We start from the raw sequence: 22627 nt of genomic DNA on the forward strand, positions 1-22627 counted from the left end.
TGGTAGTGTAAGTGAGTGTACCAGCTCCATATACTCTTTATGGGAGGCCTGTGCTGTGCTGAGCTCCAGTCTCAGCTCTCTCCCTCTCTGATCGGCCTTGACTGCCTCTCGTATCCCCTGCCGCCGCCACTCCTGCTCCTGCTCCAGATCCAGCTTCAGCCTGGACACCGTAGCCTGCAGAACGCTCATCTGAGAAAAGAGCAGCAAGACTTGCAACACTTATCTTACACTACTGTTCAAAGTTTGGGGTCTGTAAGAAATTAATACTCTTATTTAGCAAGGATGCAATAAAAAAACTTTCACATTGTTAGGGAAAAAAAAACTTCATGAAAAACTTAATGAAACTTGTCTTGATAACTAGCTAAAAAAATATATATTTTTTATATTTAGTCATTTAGCAGATGCTTTTATCCAAAGCGACTCGCAAATGAGGACAATAGAAGCAATCAAACGAACAAAAGCACTGGATAAAGATTCTGGATTATTAAAGGGGTCATATGACGATGCTAAAAATAACTTTGTGTATTTGGTGTAATCCATTCTTTTCCACATTCCGTACATTATTGTTTATCCTCTCTGCCCTGCCTTTCTGAAACGCGCCGATTTTTACAAAGCTCATCGTTCTGAGAAGCATGGTGTGTGCATGCGTTGTGATTGGCCGGATACCTCAAGCATGCGATGGAAATGTTACGCCCAATATTTGAAAACACACAGCGTCTCCACGACTTGGCAGCAGCGGCAACAATACTACAGCGAGAATAAAAGTTACGCCTTCTTTCTTTGCGTAAACATTTGGGTGGTGTTATCTTCCAACACAGTGACGTAGATATGTAGAGGTGTGTTTGAGTGAGGCGTTTCAGGATGAGTTTTAAGCGTAGATGAGTCTTACCTTTTATAAATAATATCTCTTTGGGTTTGAGACTTTAGTCTTATATGGATCTTATATGCACGAACAGCTTGAAAGGAAGCATCATATGACCCCTTTAATATGTGGTGTTCCCATAATACCTCTTGGTAGTGCTTCTGCACTTGTTCATCTTTGGTTTCCAGTTCTCTCCTGCACAGCTGCAGTTGAGTCTGGCTGTTCACTTCCTCTTCCTGCAGTCTGTGGATGGTGAGCTGCAGCTCAGAAACACTCTCCTGATGTGTGATTAGAAGCTTCTCCTGTTCACACAGCTACAGTACACACACACACACACACACACACACACACACACACACACACACACACACACACACACACACACACACACACACACAAACACACACACACACAAATACAGAGAAGATGGAGAGTTGACAGTCACATTCTTGGAAGGGACTGTATCACATAGGCTACATATACATGCTTTTATATATCATATATGGCAAATAAATTATTAATGTATTTATTCTTTTTTGCTGACAGCAGAAATCCAAGGATTTCTGAAATAGCCATTTTTGCAACACAAACGTTGAGGAGTTTTGCATTTTGAAAGTTACAGTATGTTTATTACCTTAAACTCTTTTATTTTCAAAAGATCAAGGCAAATTTTAATCCTCGTGGTATGACCTCCTAATAGTGCAGAGCATCACAGATAAACTGGAAAGATGTGAAGAGAACGCCACGGCTGACATATTCACTCAGATGGCGGGCTAAATTAGAGATATACTCCTGCACGACAGATATTAAACTGGGATTAGGGAGATTCATTTGAAACTGCTACTGACTTTTGGATCAGATCTATGAAAGTTTCTAAAGATAGAAGAGTAAATTTACAACCAGATGAACAGAGTGAGCAGCTTTGCTTCAGACTAACATCTCTTCAGCACAGAGAAGAGTAATAAAATCATATTTCTACCTGATTTGTACACATTTGCATCATTTAAACTATATCGTAACTCAGAGGGTGCTAAATTATATTCAGTTGAAAACAAATTGATTTGATGTAGATTTTTTCTTTAAAACCAAATATTTTTTACCAAGTTCATACCATTAAACATAATTGTGCATAATGGATTCAAAGTCTAATTTGAGTTTTAGAATTTTAAAGGATTTAAAACAAACTCATTTTATTATGTAAAATAAATATTAAATATTCAGTACTATTTCTAGGTCAATACTCAAATTAGCAAATGCATGACATTGTCCATAAGAACACTGTACAGTCAGATGTTTTTTCCTCCACAAGATGGATTATTCTCAAATCATGCTGGATATCATAAGCATCAGGTTTACACAAACATGTGGAGCTCATGCTCTTTCCACAAAACCACAGACACACACGAGAATGCATGCAAGCATGCGTGGTTCCTCAGGCACACAGTAATCCATACAGATCAATACAGTGGATCATGACCTTACAGAGGGCTTTGTGAAGCACTTTTGTTTAATAATGCTGCCGTTTAAAGTTCTGAATCCGTGCAGGATGAGTGTGAAGTGGCTCTTACCTTAATCTGCAGGGCTGCGATGGTCTCTCTGCTGATGTACAGCTCTTCCTGGATCTGCTGTTTCTCTTGCTGGAGTCTCAGGGCTTCCTGTCTGCCGCTGCTGGCCTCTGTCTTCACACGCTCCAGCATCCTCCTGAAGAGGACAACATGAGCCTTATTTTATCAAACTCCATCTAAAAATAAAAATCTGTTGAAAAATCCAAGATGTAGATGAGTTTATTTCTCCATCAAAAGAGAAATTTAGCATTACATCACTTGCTCAACAATGGATCCTCTGCAGTGAATGGGTGCCGTCAAAATGGAGGAAGCATTATTAACGAGGCAACGGTTCCAAGTTAAAATGCCTTACTGATGGATTTGTTTGCTACAAACATGCAGCTTTTCACTTCACAAGACATTCACTGATTGACTGGAGTCATGTGGATTATTGTGATGTTTTTATCAGCTGTTTTGGACTTTCATTCTAATGGCACCCATTCATTGCAGAGGATACACTTTTGAGCAAGTGATGTAATGCTAACTTTCTCCAAATCTCTTTTGATGGAGAAATAAACTCATCTACATCTTGGATGGCCTGAGACAGAAATGTTTATGTTTATTTATTTATTTTATTTGGGGGGGGGGGGGGGGGGGGGGGTATTCCTTTAAGTATATCATTTTAAAGTATGTTATTTCCATAATAATTAAAGTATGCCAACCATTCTTATGTGCCATACACATTAGATCGACAGTGAATGGACTCTGGAGCGTCTAAGGCCAAATCTGGTTTAAGCTGGTCTTTATTTTTTTATAGCACAGCATGGAGTGCTTACAGAGCAAATTGTGTATCGGGCATGAGAGAATGGGACACTTCCAGAACATCTCTCTCCAACTCAACTAGTCAGTCAGACAGACCAGAACGCATCTTAATTGAGGCATGATAACATGCAGGAACGGTGAGCATGAGAGAGAGGTTAGATTTAATTAGAGAAGGCAAGCGTGAATATTTAATGAGCGTGGCCGAAATTAATTACGAGAGCAGGGCGGTGATGAGCTCATGCACCGTTTCAGCACGGATCAACAAATCACACCCAACTACAACAAATCAGACCCACCACAGCGTCTCAAATCACTCACAAAAAAACTGGAAAGGCAAGAGAAAAGCTTAACGCAGCAGAAGTGAGAGTTATTGACCAACCCAAACCTTCTCGGCCTTCAGATGAAACCCAAACAAGTCAAGGACAAGAGAGGGTGTCTGGGCACCGAAGCAGGAGGTAGACTAGGTGATGTGTCACTTTTTCAGGAGGTGAAGAGCGTGGGGAGATCCCACGAAAGCCCCACGTGTCTCTCTAACCTCTTTCTCTGCTATTGGCGAAACGGCCACGGTAACAGCTAATCGATCGCTCGAGAAATCCCCCAGCACACCCTCGCCGGGAATGATCAATATCCTTAGCAATTAGAATCCCCTATCTACATGGCTGCAGGGACCTTGGGGTAGATCTGTGGCCCACAAACACCCAATTTAGTCCTCAACTTACCACTTAATTACTAAATCCTCTGTAATGCGTATTGGCAGATGGGAAGTTGTGCTGAGCACCAGCGGATGGCTGACTGAACAAGAGACCTTTGGCAAGGTGCTAGTTAAGATGTGTTATTTCGTCCTCTTCCAGCCAGTTAAACATCTGTTTCACACATGGATCCAGACCCACGGTGATTCCTCCATTGAGCAGCACACCTTCTCATAGGAGGGGAGAGCAAGAGGTAAAAGCAGCACGCCAAGGGTCATGAAGGCAACACACTGAGCTGTCTTGAGAACAGCAGTTTTTCTTAATAAAACTCGGTTAGTGTCAGAGACACTGGCGCAGTGGACTGTGCACATGCTCAGGACACGTAATGTAAGAGCTGTTGGCTCATTTGGGAACTTGGTTTGAGTTCCAGTCCCATTCTCTCTCCCTAGCTGATGCTGTACTGCAAGTACAGTGCTCACGAAAGTAAAAGATATGTGCTGCATTTTAGATCATTTCAAAATCAAAGGCCACAAAAGTTGAGAGAACATCATTAGCACCGGTGAGAGAATTTAGCATTCACCACTTTTAATGAACATGACTGTGTGTTTAACTTTAAGATGTGATGCTGACTGTTGAGTTTCATTTGCATGTGCTTTCTGAAGAAAGAAGCTCATATCTGGTTACCAGAAGCTGGTATAACACTTTCACACCTTATTTTTTTTTTACCATTTTGGAATGAGTAAAATTTAGATATAGGACTTTTTTCAGTTTTGGGAAGAGTAGAATTCACCTATGTGGCTTCGACAACCAAAACATTCATACTTGTCCAGTTGCATCTAGGATGGTTTGTGCCATTGTATCGTATTGCAAACTGGGCATCTTGAATTTTGCAAGTTTGAAATGCATTTTGAAGGGCAATGCAACTGAATGCATTTTGAAGGGCATTTACACCTTTACGCGATCAAATAGCTATTTATTCAAAGAAATTGCATGAAGTGGGCAAATATAAATAGGCTCATGGACATTTAGGGTAAATTTTAGTTTTCTTTCTTCCTTTCTCTTTTATCTATCAACAAACCAAAGATGCTTTTTTAGCAACTGCAGCACAAAATGGAGAGCAAATGTGTATTAGTTGTGTAATTGATGCTGACATCCTTTATCATGACTTCCATAGAGTTCAACAGTGCCTGTCCCTTAGCTCCAAAAAGTATTTTTCCCATTCATTTTTTTACCGCTAGGGGCTTAAAAATAAGATATTATCAAACTACACAGCTACAAGGTGAATCACAACATTACAAACTTTAATTTAAAGCAAAGAAGCATTTAAAGGGATAGTTCACCCCCCCCCAAATAAAAAAAATAAATATATATATATATAATTTACTAAACCTCTTTCTTCTTTCTTCTGTTGAGCACAAAAGAAGATATTTTGAAGAATGTTGGTAACCAAACAGTTGCTGGTGGTCATTGACTAATATACTATGAAAAAAATACTATGAACAAAATTTTAATTTTTTGGTGAACTATCCCTTTCAAAACTTTTTTAAAACGCCAAATTAGGAGTTTATTGGGGCAAAAGTTGTAGTTAATTTTTAATGAAGTTAAACTGAAATGTCTTTACAAAACTATGAGTAATGTAGTTTCTCACCAGCAATCCTACTGTTAAACCTGACTATTCAAAAAATAATTTGAAATAATATGCACCGATGATTAACAACACAGTAGCTCACAGTAGGTCTGTCTGTAAAGCTTTCTAAGTTAGTGTTAAAAATCAATTCCTCTATGGAGAAAATAGTAAGGATTACAGAACCTCAGACACTTTGAACTTCTGAGATGGACAACACACAGTGTATTAACATACTGACAGCTGTCTCCACATCCCACTGAGAGAAAATGTGGGAAAACGCCTCTCTCACATATGCATCGGTTCCTTTTTATCCCCTTCCTTCCCCTCACTCAACTCACTCAGAATGGTCAATAGCAGAATGTAATATTCTACATTAATGCAAGTGATATTTACAGTCATGTTTGGTATCATTTGAATTGTCTCAGGGCGACTGGTACAATGGTCTCATTCTTATAAGAAGTAAACTAAAAGGTAATACAGATCCTAAGAGTTCAGTGATATTTTGCACACTGTAGAGGGCGGGTCGGTTCCCAGTGGTTTTCATGCAAAATTACCTTTTGTCCCAAAAGGTGTTAACTCGATTAATGCAAATTCCAATTGTTAGCTCCTGTCTCCATCTCGGGGGGTGTTTGTCTTGGTCTGAAGTACTTAAGGAAAGGATCGGGGCGATTCTGTAGCCAGAAGCCCGTAGTCTGGTGTGTCTCTATACTTCACACTATGTATTTCTATAAAGTCAGGTATGCATCTTTTACTCGTAGATTTATCTTTGAGAATTTGATGTTTTGTATTGATATGATTTGATATCTCTGAATTGGCTATGTCATTGGCATAATATATACAGTATTTACCTGACTGATAATAAATTGTTACATTTGATCTTATTCTGTTTTACTCTGTAATTATTGACTCTAGTAGATTACGTTGTATCCTTGTTAGAGACATGAGCATCCGAATGAACGAGTAAATATAAAGTAAAGAGTTAACTAGAATAATCAAATATCAGAAGAATACTAATTAGAAACAGACAAACAACCAATTTGCATTTCAACCTAAATTCGAGGTCATAATAAAATGGAGTCAGATTAGAGTTTAAATTAAATTAAAGAACTTTGCGCATTGAAAAGACCAAACATGCAGGAAACCTTCAGCCACCATTGGATACCTTCTTTGGGCCAAATATGTGGACCTTACAAAATGAATAGAATATTTTTTACTGTTGGAACCCAACTGGTGCACTCTATTATCATGCTGCTGTCATCACGGGAAATGTAGTTTTAAATTATTACCTACCTTTTTAAATGACTAAATTATTTTCTGCAGTAATCGACAGCTGCCATCTATAGAGCTTAAGTTGTATTTAACCTGAAATAGGCATACAATAGACCTGCCCCAAACTCAGAAAGTCAGGGCTCAAAAAAAATCCAGACTTTCCCACTGGTAATACTGCCATTGTGGTGGCGTTCACGTGCACTCATCTGGTAAATACGATCATTCAAGCACACTGGAAAACAGTCAATGCTGAGAAAGCAACATGCACGCTGCCATTTTTGCTCAAAGGTGTTTAAAGGGCACCTTTTATGCAAAATCCACTTTTACATGGTGTTTGGACATAAATGTGTGTTGGCAGTGTGTGAACACAACCACCCTACAATGATAAAAACTACCCACTCCTCATTTTTAAATCCCCTTTAATCCAAGTCAGTCTCTCTAGGGCTGCTGTTTTGATTCTCACGCAGTGTGACGTCACTTTGCGTAGGGCTGGGCCACGGGGGTTGATCGACAGCCCTGCATTGCTATAGTTTCCGCCCTCAGCGGTTGTAAGCTGTCCTCCATTTTCTCCGTGCTTGAGCAGCTGTAACGTCAACAATGTTTCGCAAGCAATCCCGGTGCTCTGTGTTTGGATGTAAGCCTGAACATAAGAGTCTTTATTTTCTCCCAACATCTGAGCTGCTGAGGATGCTGTGGATTACTTTCATTTTTCAAGTTAATGCCCCTCAAAATCTACCTAAATACGTGCATCACTCCAGACTCCTTTGTGAATGTCATGTCTTTATAGTGCTTAACATTTAAGCGTATTTGTGTGCGTACATTAAGTATTTTTATCAGTGCCACGCTTGTGAGATCAGTTTGCGCCGTTCGTAGCGCGAGATTCGTTTGGCAGCGTGGTCGCGTGGCTCGGTCCATTGATTTCTGCAACATCACGCTGTTTCATCCCACTTTCAGTGCATTTGGCTTCCCATATGTACGGCTAAACACCGGTTCTCTCACTCTCAGTTATTTTGCTTCTACCAGCTGTTTATTGCTGTAAGTTAGATATACAATGCAGAGAGACGTATACATGACACCCTCTTCTGGAGACGGGGCGGGAATATGCAGCTCATTTGCATTTAAAGCGATACATTCCAAATCCGCTCTTTTCTTAGACAAAAATGACATTTTCCAGCTGTTATAATAAATGATCTGTTGGGTATTTTGGGCTGAAACTTCAAAGATACATTCTGGGGACACCCAAGGCCAATCTTGTAAAAGGGGGCATAATAAACTGCAAACAGTTTTGTCAGAACAATGGTTACTTTTGAATGGCCATCCATTTTTTCCCATATACAGTAATTGTGTAGTTGTGGAATCTAACTGGACCATGCTGACCCCCTGGTTTTGGGTTTACCGTGAGTCCTGGAGCTCCAGTTGGGTGCTTTCCAGACACTCTGTTATTCTCTTGAGCTCTGCCTGGAATCTCCTCTGGGCTTTCTCTGCCCGCACCACCTCTGCCACACGCTCTGAGAGCTGCTCCTGAGCCAGACGCTGACCTCTTTCCAACAGCTGCTCTTTCTCCTGCTGCCTCATCAGCTCCTGGGCTGAAACACACACACACACACACACACACACACAAAACATAATATCTGATATTTCACTTCAAAAGTGGCAAAGTTTTGGATATGGTTAACAATATATGCACTACCGATCAAATTACTGGTGAAGGTGTGTGTGTTTGTATATATATATATACACACACACACACACACACACACACACACACACACACACACACACACACACACACACAGATATATATATATATACTGCATATATATATATATATATATATATATATATATATATACGCATACATGCATACATATAACACCCTGGCCGCATCTGCCCGTCTTCATCTATGTTGAGCATATTGTTTGTAATGAGCATCATTCCCATAGTGTTGTGTGTGTGAAGATGCACATGTATCTGATGGCTTGAGGCTCTGAATTGATGGGCTGTTTCATTTCAGACGGGAGACTCAGACTGCTGAAGAACACAAGCAGGTGCACACACATATTCTGACAAACCCACACGCTCTATCACACAGATTTAAATGCAATTGCTTTCCTTTTGCGAAATCAAGAGAAAATCACTGCCTTGCTGAAATGAACAAATTAGACCAGCATGAATTTCCATGGTTTGTTCTCGTGGGTCTAGCAAGCACATCTGAATTTACGGTTACCATATTTGAGGGTAAACCGAAGAAACAAGCTTTCTCTGAACCAAAAAGTATCATGACTTTTAATCAGCTAGCCCCAAGATGGTTTTTAATGAACGTGTCCTATCAGAGTAAGCACAGGTATAGTTTAGTGTGTAATACATTTTAAAATACTCATGATCAAACTACAGTTACATTTCTATCGATACCATGATTATATATTATTTACACAATGGCAGTAAATTATTCTTAATTCATTGATTATCAATGTTTCTTTGTTTATATTTTAAGTTTTCTTTTCTAAAAAAGCTTTTCAATTATATATGTTCAGAAAGGCTTCTACATTTGATGGTTAATGGATCTGTCTAATGTTGGTTAATGGCCACATACTGTAATATGCAGGTAAACATAAAATATTTAATATAAATATGAAATAAAAATATTTAATCCTGTTTTGTGTGCATTTTATATTTATTTGTTTTTACTTACTTTTATATGCTATTTTATAGTTCAGAATAATGATTAATTTCTAAATAAAATTTTTATGATTTATTTAATTACTAGATTTTCATCAACTTGAACCCCCTGCAGTACCTTCAAGAAGCCCTGTTTGGGAAACCTTGACTAAATGTTTAATGCACATCATGTCATTGTTAACAAAAAATTGGATATAATTTATTTGACCTAAATTGTATAATGTACTTGATTATGTTAATAACTACACTTTTTTGTCATGTAATTTGCTGTCAAAAACTGACTATAATTTGTAAGTAATCTATCCAGCACCAAGTTTGGCTTAGGTGTCCAAATGTATTTGCAGTTTCACCAAATCTTCTAAGAGCTTAAAGTATACTCTTTTTTTATACTCTATGCTTTTTTGTCATTTCTCCAGGAAATGTACAATTAGTCATATCATGGCAATCCACCAATCCAATCCACCAAGTTATACAGGTGTTCTGCTCTGTGTTACCCGTGTCTCTGCAGGTGGCATGAGCCTCCTTCAGTTGTTCTCTGAGCTGAAGCATCTGTGTTTTGAGTGAGGCGCACTCTTTTCTCCCTCTGCCTTTTCTCTTTCTTGGCTCTCTGCAGATCAGCCTCCAGCCCTCGAGCAGAGACGGCCTGCCTCTCTGCCTCCGCCGCCTTGCTCCGGATCTTCTCCCGCGCCTGCAGAAGATCAGCCTCGGACTGTCTCAGTAGGGCGTCTCTCTTCCGGATAGCCTAAGAGAGGGCGACTGAGAGAATCCGCCACAGGCAAAACGTATATGATCCGTAAGTTGTGTGTACTTGTTTACCTGATCACACTGCCTTTGAGCTGCCTGTAGCTCTCCTTCAAGATTGGCTACTTTCTGTTCCAGAGAATCAATTTGTGCTTGTCTCCGGCCCTCATCCGCCTGGAGCTTCCTCACCTGTTCCTGCAGCCGCTGCACCTCTACAAAACACACGGCTGATTGGAATCAGTGTGAGAATCGAGTGAGAAAGTGAGCTGCGAGTTCACTCACCTGCCACACTGGAATCTCGGTGCTGTGCCAACTCCAGCTGGCAGACCCGCATCTCCTGGGCGCTCTGACCACAGCGCTCCAGCGACTGGAACAGCGCCTAAGGACAAACACACACACACCTCCACTAACATGCAAAGTCGTCACACAGCTGTCAAACTTCTGTGACTGTGCCTTGGGGGAGTCGTGTTGATGCCCGGGGCGCTGGAGGGGCCGACCTAAGGCGGATAAGAATTCCCCCTCTTCCCCGAGTTGTCTCTATCCCTAAGGCTATCGCTACGCCCGCTGCTTCCGCTCGCCTCTCCGACTCCGTTCCTCTCCCGTCTGGCCTTCATTTAGCATCCCCACAGCGGCATGTACATATATGCCTGCTGAGGTTTCGTCGCAAGGCAAATACCCGGTTTGTCCCTGACAGGTGTCGCCTCCAATCTACCAGCCTGTGCTTTTGACGCGCTAACCATTCAATTAAGTCTCTGGGATGCTCTATGTGTGCGTGCCAACTCTTAATTACCCTGGGAACTCGGTTGCGTTCACATGTCACGGCTCTGACAGGTGAACCGGCATGTCACGGCTCTCGACGCCACGTTTCTGTCTGCTGCATGCAAACGGGACAGGTTTTAGCGAGATCTGATTGTGAAACTAATATAGTAGAGGCATAATCAGCAAACACGGGCAAGGTTGGGGGCCCTTCGTTTGGCACCATTAAAATAACGAGGTGTCACGAGGAGCTGGGACTCGCCGCTCCAAAGCCAACACGTGTCAAGACAAATCTATATTTCATGGCCACTTACAGATGTATAAATAGCCAAACGAGGTGCTCGAATCATCTATAAAACCTTGCTAAAAGGTTGCCAGAAGATGGCGGGCACTGTCAGCGGGACAGAAGGGCAATCAATCTGAGAAGGGGGAGCGGGTGGGCAGTGGCGCGAGGAGGGCACTAAATCACACCGCCGTTTGCGTAGAGCACAACAAAACACTGACACTTTGGCTGACGTGCGAGCTTCCCGACAGCCTGATGGATCGCTCCACTACACTCCATTAAAGCTGGATGGCTTGCTGCCACGCTGACATAACAAACAATTAGTCACAAAGGTGCCCATGAACTTGCGCGAAGCCTCTCCGGATTCAATCAAAGCCTCCACTCATGACTGATAAATAGTCCCCGAGTTGCACGGTGTCAATGTATACAGTAACGTACGACACAGGGAGCAGGTGGGTCCATTTAAAGCCCATTTTTGTAACAGGCAGAGATTACGGTGATGGATCCATGCAGATGTGAGAGTAGCACATAGTGTTTTTCTCAACTACAACAACAAAAACTGATAGCCCTTCACTCACGTGCTCCAGTTCCTGAATGCGGGACAGCTGGAATTCGTAGTCTGAGTCAGAGTGAACATGAGTGGCCCGGTAGATGGAGAAATCAGCCTGTGTCTTCACTACCATCTCTTCTTGCTCTTCAGCCTAGAAAAGACACAAGGTTTTTAGATTTACAGTGATGTTGGAAATTCATATGACAGCAACTGGCCGTTTACACAATCAAACTTGGGGGCAATAAATATGAAAATTGTCTTCCTGTTATTACATGGGCACTAGAAACACAATGGACATTGGTTTTGTTCATAGGGAACACATACAAAAAAATATATCTTGAATAACCTCAAAGCCCAGTAGTGCCGACTTACCTGCTTTTTAGTTAAGACTACTGAATTAGGTGACAAATGATCTTTCATCTAATTGTGACCCTGGAGCACAAAACCAGTCTTAAGTCGCTGGGGTATATTTGTAGCAATAGCCAAAAAATACATTGTATGGGTCAAAATTATTGATCATTCTTTTATGCCAAAAATCATTAGGATATTAAGTAAAGATCATGTTCCATGAAGATATTTTGTAAATTTCCTACTGTAAATATATCAAAACTTAATTTTTGATTAGTAATATGCATTGCTAAGAACTACATTTGGACAACTTTAAAAGGCGATTTTCTCAATATTTAGATTTTTTTGCATCTCAATTTTTGAATCTCAATTTCGAAAAATTGTCCCTTATGACTGGTTTTGTGGTCCAGGGTCACAATTAATCTTCATAAACCAGGATGATGCAGTTTATTATGTGTCACGAACTTCTCCAATTTCTCTTATGTACCTGGAAATCTCTTAAAAATAGTTATAAAATAGGGAAGCAAGTTGTAATCTAGAGAGAAAGAGTGAGTAGTCATTATTCTGAACTATAAAATAGCATATAAAACCGCAGCTCTGTTTCGATCTTGTCTATATTTTCATCTCTTCAGCCGTTAAGGTCTGATAACAGTTGGTCCTAATGACAGTTAAGTTCTTGCTTCTGAGAAAGATAAATCAGTCCAGCACAGCGCTGTCAGAACTGAAGACTGAATATAAAACAGTTCCAAATGGGCTCGGATTTAATGAAGATAATATTTCATTATGTAACACTGTCTGCTGCTGTTATTCTGAGAAACACATAAAACAACAAGCTAGGAAAAGCAAGGAAGGTTATAGTACAGATCATACTGGCATTTATAGTGCTCAATACAAACAAAAAATACATGAAATATAAATATCTGATTAAAATAAATTAGGATCTTAATTTTAAGGTGACTAAAATAATAAAAGGGCATATGAAAGAATGAATGAAAATGACATGAAGAATAAACTAAACAAGACAAAATCCAATGGAGTGCTTAAAGCAAAAGTTCTTCTACAAATGAAAATACTGTTACCATTAAACCTGTATGATTTTCTTTCTTCTGTGGAACATAAAAGAGGATATTTTGAGAAATGTCACTGTGTTTTTCTGGGGGGTTTTTTTTGTCCATACAATAGAAATCAATGGTAAATTCAGTAAATTTGGTTCAGTTACCAATATCCTTCAAAATATATTCTCTTGTGTTCTTCAAAAGAAATAAGTAGCATGAGAGAAGAATGAGAAGAACAAAAATTATTTGTTTAGAAATTAGACTGATCCGGTTCCTCAGATGACTCAATGAGCAGATAACAGTCCACTAGAGCGGAAGATTGGCAGTAAATAATGACTCAAATCTCACACAACTCAGAAGTCATATAAACATCTTTTAGGATACTTTTATGACGCATTTGCACTTTTCTTGAATCTGGAAAGCATCAGTCCCAGTTTATAATTTTATGGAAAGAGCAACCTACGCATTCAACACTTGTGTTGCACAGAAGATTAAAATTCATATAGGTTTGATTTGACATGAGGGTGAGTAAATGACAACATTTTCAAGTTTCAGCTATATCCAAATAGTTAGAAAGCCCCTGGTCCAGCTGAGGATCATCTCAGAGAGTCCTATACAGCAGTCTGTCTACAAGTATATTACAGCTGACAGCTTCCAGTGAGAATGAAGACAGTGAGGCGACTGACTGACGTGATTGTTTTACATCACAATCACAGATGAAGGAAACTTTCCTTCTCACTCTGTTGAAGGTTACGTGCTGCAATGCCGACAGCCCAGCAGGTTCTGAGTGAGCGGGAGCAATTAGGGGGAGCTTACACGTTTAGGAAGGAGACATGGGTGAACGGCTAAAGGATGTGTGTGTTCTGAGGTCCTGACTGAAAACAGTTGGATCAATATAGCGTGTATGAGTGCGATGTTTAGGGATTGCTAATGGGACGCTGGGCATCACAGGCATCTGAGAGGAGAAGCCGGAGGTGCTGGAGGAGAAAAAGGCACAGGAAGGTCCTCACACCTAGTGTGCACAGTATCTGACAGAGGTGACCGCACCGCTGGGCTGTAGACAAGGCCTGTCCCTGTACCGCTGAGAGCAATGCCCATTATTTCAAGCAGACACCACAGACCCAGCAGGCTTTTCCACTTTACACCTCCCAGCCGCCCTCCCGGTGAATGTACACGCGAATCAAAACAACTTCAGGTCCATTTAAACACCAGTCGCTGTGTCTGAAAGGGCCACACATGCAAACGTTACCCAACAACTACAAATCAATAGCAACTTCAACTCCCAGAATTCCTCAAAAGAGCCTATCGCAGCTCTCTAGCTGACACTGTGGGAAATGAAACACCTGGAAACGCTCTCTCCTCACATAGAGAGAAGCGTGAAGGTTTTGACCTGGATCGATACAATCCGGTAAATGTACACTCAAATGTATCTGAAGCTCAGATTGGCTTTTGCACCCGGAGAATGGCGTAGATTCGCTTCCCCATTGTGTTCACACCTCAGGCTGCACTAACAAGCCACTTTCCACCTATATGTGTGGTAACTAGGTTTCAATTGGCTTGATATGCAATCTGAACCCAACAGAAATCAACTCTAGGGAAGAGATGAGCATGTTAATCTGTTGCATTATGTTCGGATCTGCAGCCTTTCTCATACTCAGTTTAAAATATACAGTGGTTTCTCAGAAGCAGGACAACTTTTCTGAATCAATATCTCTAGAGTAATATTCCTGGGTCAATGATATGATGCTCATTGTTTTGATGGATCTAGTAACTTGTTTTTTTTCTAAAACATGAAAAATGCAATTCATATATGCAATGATACAGCTTCTTTGAGGAGCATATTTAGATTTTTTTTTAATTAAAATTGATTTTGATATCTTTGGGGGGAGACACAAATCAAAACATCAGGGTGATATCTCCAGAAAAGCATAAATAAATAAATAAATAAATTATCAGTATGAAACTATCAAGAAATATAGTATAACATGTGTTATAGCTTTTTAATATTAAAAGTTTATATAAGATAAAATATCTTAGTTTCTTAAAAAAGGTTTTATATATATATATATATATATATATATATACTAGTGCTGTCAAATGATTAATCGCATACAAAAAAGTTTGTTTGCATAATATAAGTGTGCGTTCTGTGTATATTTATTATGTATATATAAATACACACACATACAGTATATATTTTTGAAAATATTTACATACATTTAGATGTCTATATTTATACTCATATAATTTATATTATAAATAAATATATTTAATGATTAAACATAACATATTTTTCTGAAATATATACATGCATGTGTGTGTATTTATATATACATAATAAATATACACAGCACACATACATATATTATGCAAACAAAAACATTTATTAATCATTTGACAGCACGACTATATATATAAAACAACATATTCAATATATACACTTAATATTACTATTTATTATTATTATTGCTTCTTTGTTTAAATATTGATGATTATATTGATCTTGTTGTTTGAGGATATTGATAATAAATAAGAGATTTTGTTCATCATTGACCAATCAACCAATCAGATTCCTCTAATTCCCTTTGAGTTTAGTGATTATTAATGGTTAGGAGTAGAAGTAGGATTTGGACAACATTTGTTAGACAGGAACGACGAAGATGTTTGATTCCACTTGGGTCACCATGAAGGAACCCACCTACTGAAGCTGTGGGTTAGTTAGTGGTGTTTCTGGTCGGGTTACCTGTTGGCGAAGGGCAGCAGCAGTGTCTCTGAGAGTGCCGATGAGCAGCTCACACTCTTGGCTGTGTTTACGGCTGTGCTCCAGCTCTCCCAGTGTGTCTCGGAGCTGCTGGCTCAGAGCAGCGAGGGCATCGTCTCCACTCTCCAGCTGGGCGCAGTGTACCTGCAGATCCCCCTGCAGAGCTACAACCTGAGCCCTCAGCCGGAGGACCTGCTCTTCCCTCTGTGCCACCTGAAGAGACACAAACAAAAGGCCAAAAGCATTTCAACACCACCACTGATGTCTGCTCTCAGTAATGTAATATACAGGTTTATAGTTTCAGTTTAGCTCAAAAATTAGAGTCATTAGGGATCTGTTTTTATAAACTAAATGCATGACTGAGTCTGTTTGGTATTTGCTGAACTGTAAAAACAGTCAAATTGTTTTATATTTTTAAATATGATTACAATTTAAAGTAATTATTTTGTATTTGAATACATTTTTAAATGTACTTTATTCCTGTGAAGAAAAGTTGAATTCTCAGCATCATTACTCCAGTCTTCAGCGCTGATGCTGATTTGATGCTCAAAAATATTTCGTAATATCATCAATGGTGAAAACAGTTGTGCTGCTTAATATTTTGTGGAAACTGATACGGATGTGGTGGAAGACAAAACTCGAAATGCACTACAGCATCTATAAAGACAGCCTTCATGCTTTCAATGTGGACCTAGCCACAGCTAGACAGACTTTCTTCTCAAACCTTATAAACAGTAACTTAAACAAGACTCTTTTTGCTACTGTGGAGAGACTGAGAAACCTCCCAAGTCAGATTCCCAGTGAAATGCTCTCCGACAGCAAATGCAATGAGTTTGCTTCCTTCTTTTCTGAGAATGATATTTTCTCAATTATATCAGAAAGGAGATTGGCACATCCTCAAGTTATGCAGAGGTCACACAGATTCAACCACAATTTCAAAAAGATGAATAGAAAGTTCATGAGTACAGCATTTACTTGAAGCCTTCTTTAATCATACAAATGTCTCTAATGTCACTTTTCATCAATTTATTGCTGGATAAAAATATGAATTTCTAAAGAAAAATGCATTTCTAATTTCTGGTGCACTGGAAGGTATTGGTTTACAGGAGAAGTACAACTACACAGCACTTTATTGTGATATTATTTTCGTGTTATGGCTGATTATTAAAAAGATGGTCAATATTTTATTGCACAGTACAAACCAAACGATATTCTGTTGGAAACGGGAAAGAATAAGGATTAATATTATAAGAAATATAGTCAAAACCAGTATATTTTGTGTCCCTACAGCTGCAATGCAGGTTTAATTTTTAAAGGTAACTAATACTAATGTAAGTACCGACCTGACTGTGGGCCTCTTTCAGGTCCTCCTCGCGGCCATGCAGTGTGTTCTCCAGTTGTGCAATCTTGCTAAGGCAGGCCTGGTACTTGTGTTTGCAGATCTCAAGGGATTCACTAAGAGGCTGCAGTCGGGCCTCTGCGTCTGTGGCCAGTTTCTCAGCCTCCAGTAGACCTGCCTTCAGCTCAATCAACTCTGCATCCTGACTGTGGAGAGCTGCCGCCCTGCAGGAGGCCTGATACACACAAATACTTATATTTAGAAGCAGAAGTTGTGATATAGTGAAAGTGGAGTCTGCTGAGCTGTCTCACCTCGTCCTCCGTGTCTCTCTGCTGTCTGTGGGCCATCTCCAGCTCTCGGCACAGACTCTGCTGGTTATCTCTGTGCGTCTGCAGACGGCTTTGTGTGCTCTGCAGCTCTTCCTTAAGGGCCTGCACCTCCTTCACCCGGCTCTCCTTCTGTTCCTGCACCTCCTCACGCAGATCACACAGTTTCTCCTTCTGGACTTCACACTGACACACAACAAACAACAAAACTGAGTGATAAACAGAATGTGTTTCAACACCTAGTTTGCTTGATAGCGTGAAAATTGGATTTTTTGGACACCACAAGTGTGCTGAAATATTCAAATCAACTGGACAGCCCAGGGTTTTTGTAGTTAAATAACACTGAAATAAAAATAATAAAAAATATATAGGCATATTAAAAAAGGAAATACATAGAAATAACCAAAACACAACAAAACTACTACACCTTTGACTATAATTTAAATGAAAATATAAATCAAAATTTAAATTAAAATCTATTAGAATAAAAGCTATACAGACATTAATATAAATGCATAAATAGAAATAACAAAAAAAGACAAAATTACTAAACTTTATATCATTTATATATATATATAATTTAACTGAAAACAGTAAAATAAAATTCTAAATTAAAATTAAAATCTATAAATAATAAAAACTATAGACAAAAGAAAGAAAGAAAGAAAGAAAGAAAGAAATAAAGAAAGAAAGAAAGAAAGAACAACATTACTTAAACTTAACAAATTATAATTCAACATTTCAATGAAAAACTATTATAATCTGATACAATGACACTTTAGTTTGGGGAATAATTCCCACTATTAACTAACTATTAACTATTAATGCTATCAAATTCTGTAATTTGTGGCCACATAATCACAAATAAGTTCTGTGAAATCTTGGGGTGGGACGGGGACATGCAAAGCTTTACGCTTTGGCTTCTTTTGGATATGTATACTGATAAGTACATCATTATTAGTGGTGGGTTTTCACAGCAAATTAAACAAACAATTTTTTTTTTTTTGAGAAAAGCTGCAGCAAATTTGATGCTTGATATTTTGGCGTCTTTTGGAACTTTCTATTTTTATTAGCAAAAAACAAATATACAAACTTGCCAGGTTTTTTTGGTAAGTTACTTCTAATTTCTAGTTCACAGAAGTGCTCGTATCATAGTCGCAGGCCCGGTTCTACAAACGAAATCAAAAGCACCCTCAGTTAAAGCTGTAGCCTATTAATAGCAGTTTATTGAAGATGGTAAACCATCCGCGTTATGGTTTGTGCTTTGGAGATTGGTTTCTATTTCAACATGTTTTTGCAGCGTTGAGCAATGTAGCTATCACAGACATGTTGATTTCTTGAATCCACTCACCACTCAAATCAAGTTTATGTTGAGGTATTTTGTTGACGCGATGTAAATAAGAGATTCGTTGTGCAGCGTAGGGAATTTTATTGAAAATAACATGCTCTTGCAATCGTGAAGATGAGTGACAGCTTTTTAGTGATTATGCAATGGATGCCACTAATATAGGGCCTATATATATATATATATATATATAAGTTAGAGCATCCTCATCCTAATTTAAGAAGCACCCTCAGTGATTTGATTTTGGAGCCGTGCCTGCATAGCTGTGCTGATATTCAGTACAACGGCACTCTTAATTGGTACACTTTAAGTACAGCTCATTTAGTTAGAATTTAGAGTCAGAAGCATCCGATTATTACTCTACATTTACAGACTCACATCTGCAGTCACAGGCTGGCATATATAATGAATGCTAGAGATTCTCAGACAGAAATCAGCAAAGCCTGTTTGCTCCCTGAAGCGTGTCTGTGGTGCCTCACTGATAGTAGCTCTACATTAGATTATTAGACTCCAGAGAGAGACGATCCCAGATTGGATAATATTATTTTTTCCCCTGGCTGATGATGCATTACAAAAATAAGGAGCACTGTAACAGATGTCTTGCAGGGTGAAAATAATAAATCACACAGACTACTCCGCACACATGCGGTATATTAGTTCTGTGAGTTAACTTGCGTGATTTATTGGGCTTGGTGAAGGCCCTGGATGGAGTCTCCTCAGTGCACCTAACTTCCCTTGCAAGCATCATTAAGACTACACCGCTAATTGTGTTGTTTTAAGAGAGTGGAAGCTGATAATGACTCCATTAGTGATTCACCTACGCTTCTGTTTCCTTGGAATCGAGCCGGGAGGAGCAACACGGACATGCACATGGGAAAACCGCTGACAGATGAATGGGATAAATGAAGCAAGCAAGCAGAGGGAAGGAGGGAATATGAATGTTCCTTAAGTTGATGTAAACTAGTAAAAGGTGGTAAAGGCAAGGCAAGGCTTGACAACCACAAGAAAAGTGGACATTTGAGACTGTCTGATTGGCCAACTAAATTTATTTACACTGCAGTTGTGGCACAAAAAAGGCACATTGATGCAGACTTTTTAAACGAGGCAAAGATATGTATATAGATGTATAAACAGGATTCAAAATAGCACACAACAGTACAGTTAAAAGGTGGTTCTTATTTACCATTATTATTAGCTAGCTAATAAAACACTTTGGGATCAGTTTGAACATAATTCCAAATATAAAGTTAATCATGAGACAATGGAACTTCTATAAGGTTTTCATTTAGTCAGCCTGGCAATGAATTAGAAAAAAAGTATAATACTATTCTTCTTATTGCTCTTCTTATATATTAAGGGCCAGTTTTACTAAACAGGGCAAATTAGCGCGAGAGCACAATTCCAAAATAGCGCCGATGGTAGGGGAAGTTTCTGTCGGTGATTTACTAACAACGGCGCAAATTAAAGAACACAGACGCAACATCTCATTTACATATCGCAGCGCAAATTAGTGTAGTCGCCAATAAAGAATAAAGAAGCCACAGTGCGTTGAAAAGAACCGGAGGCCAAAATATGCCTAAAATAACATGGCTTGGCAAATGATATTTTCGTGATCTTGCATTCCAAATAAATTACGTGTGGAAAAAAGTCCTCTCCCTTCTACCACGTACTCTCTCATCTCTGCGGTGCCTCCTCCTAGTAACACATTTCAGCCATTTCAAGCGCAAAATAGTTTAAGACATTCTTTTTTTGGGCGTTAAATAATGGCGCAATTACCAGTAATTTGATGAGTGCAAACATTAGTAAAACGCGTTGCGTTATTCATTTTAATACTCTCCTCCCATAAAGTTTGTGCCTGAAAGGGAAACTCCTACAAATGCATATTCAATAAGGTAAGGCGCAAACATAACTGTGTCCACGCCTTTTCAGCGCTAATTTGTCACTGCGCGTCTTTAGTAAAACCCGGCAGTACTATTTTAACGCCAAAAGAAGGTTTGCGCTGGCATTCACAGAATAAATCAACAGTGGCTGAAAACTTTCACATGATACTGCATCCACATCTCTAGGTGTCAGTATACGTCCAAGATGGGACAAAGCAACATAAACAAAAAATTACTCCGCACACCTTTATGAGTCCTTGGAAGGATTTGACAGCAATGTGTCGCGTGGTGGCGTTACAGCATGAATCAGTGCTAAGCTCAGTCTAATTAAAGTCCCTATTTCAGTCGCAAACTCATCACACAGACAACAGCCTGTGGCTATTTCAGATGAGACTCAGACAGACAGAGAGAGAGGAGGGTAGACACACTTTTTATGGAGCTCTCTCGCTCTTTTCCACCGCTGATTAATTCCGCTGATTAGATCGGCTGGCCAGCAGTGTTATTAGCATAAAATTTCCATGGATCAAGCCCTGCAATAAAACCCTGTCATCAAGTCACTTGTCAAACACACAATTTCAAATCTCATTTAGTTTCTAATATCATTTTCATACCAGGTGGAGGGGTGCGGAGAGAGGTGGGGGCGATCGGGAGGTGGAGGGCTAGAACAGAGACAGGAATGTGTTATGTAAAGGATAAACGGAGTCATCGATCAAAATTAAAAGAGCTGAGCTTCATGATTAGAAATTCTACAGATCAGCATCAAGTGTTTATCAGATGAAGCAGACAGCAGGAGATTGAGAAGCACTGGATCTTCTAGAGGGCTGGAAGTGTTCTACAAGCAGCCAGCGTCTGCTATAACAATCATCTACTACAATAATCTAATGCCACCGTGAAAGAAAATACATTTTCCCATTTTGTAAATAAAATCAGTGCTGCCTGATGTGCAAAACTAGCCAAGATAACACTAAAAGCCTGTTCACACCAAAGACAATAACCATGACTAGAACATTTTTTCTAATGAGCGTTGTAATTCTATGAGAACAGAGATACAGAGAAACAATATCATTAGCATCACTATCATAAAGATTATTTTTCCAGCTGATGGATGATAAAAACATTAACAGCCAATCAGAATCCACCTGACTTTAAAAACCTTGAATATTTAAAGCACGACATAAATTCAGTGTGCACGATGTTACTGTACATTGGCGTAGATGCTAATATAGCTATTGGTTATATTTAGAGTTTTAGTTCTTGGTGTGAACTGGACTTAAGCTTTTGTAGGTGGTGGATATGTATTTGCTGAGGTGTTTCTGAGCACATGCTAGGTGTTTTCTGGGTATTGTCTAGGTCAGGGTTTTCCAAACGAGATTTTGTTGATGAAAAGTTAATAATGAACAATACTGAATGTAAAATTTAAATAAATAAATGTGGCTGCATGATACAATCAGTCTCAGAGAGGCTCGGTTTACAGTAAATGCAGTGAACTCCATGTCTGCTTGTGTTGCGAGTTTAACATGCATTTGTAACATGCATTAAGTTGACTTTATTTACACATTTGCATAATATCCAACATTTTTGTGGACAGAAAATTACAGCTTTTCAGCAGTAAACTAAAAGCACACAGATTTGAAATGTTTGAAGATCACGGCTTTGAACATGAAGGACTTTAAGTGTAAATAAGATTATTATTGTAATTATCATCAAATATTCATTTTTTACAGTACATGATATACACATCATTTACAATA

General features: G+C 39.1%; 1 protein-coding gene across 1 annotated transcript in view; it reads right to left on the reverse strand.

The window, feature by feature from the left end:
- pmfbp1 (polyamine modulated factor 1 binding protein 1) overlaps positions 1-22627 on the reverse strand; it is a gene marked incomplete at both ends in the record, with an annotated part of 130849 nt that overhangs the window by 15248 nt on the left and 92974 nt on the right. Inside the window, 11 exon segments of the mRNA XM_079435810.1 lie at positions 22-189; positions 1009-1140; positions 2431-2563; positions 8210-8399; positions 9987-10068; positions 10070-10234; positions 10309-10460; positions 10516-10612; positions 11851-11973; positions 15969-16199; positions 17330-17560. Of these exon segments, the coding sequence (XP_079291936.1) occupies positions 22-189; positions 1009-1140; positions 2431-2563; positions 8210-8399; positions 9987-10068; positions 10070-10234; positions 10309-10460; positions 10516-10612; positions 11851-11973; positions 15969-16199; positions 17330-17560 (1704 nt within the window).

The sequence above is a fragment of the Barbus barbus genome (assembly GCF_936440315.1).
Source record: "Barbus barbus genome assembly, chromosome: 2".
NCBI classification, from domain to species: Eukaryota; Metazoa; Chordata; class Actinopteri; order Cypriniformes; family Cyprinidae; genus Barbus; species Barbus barbus.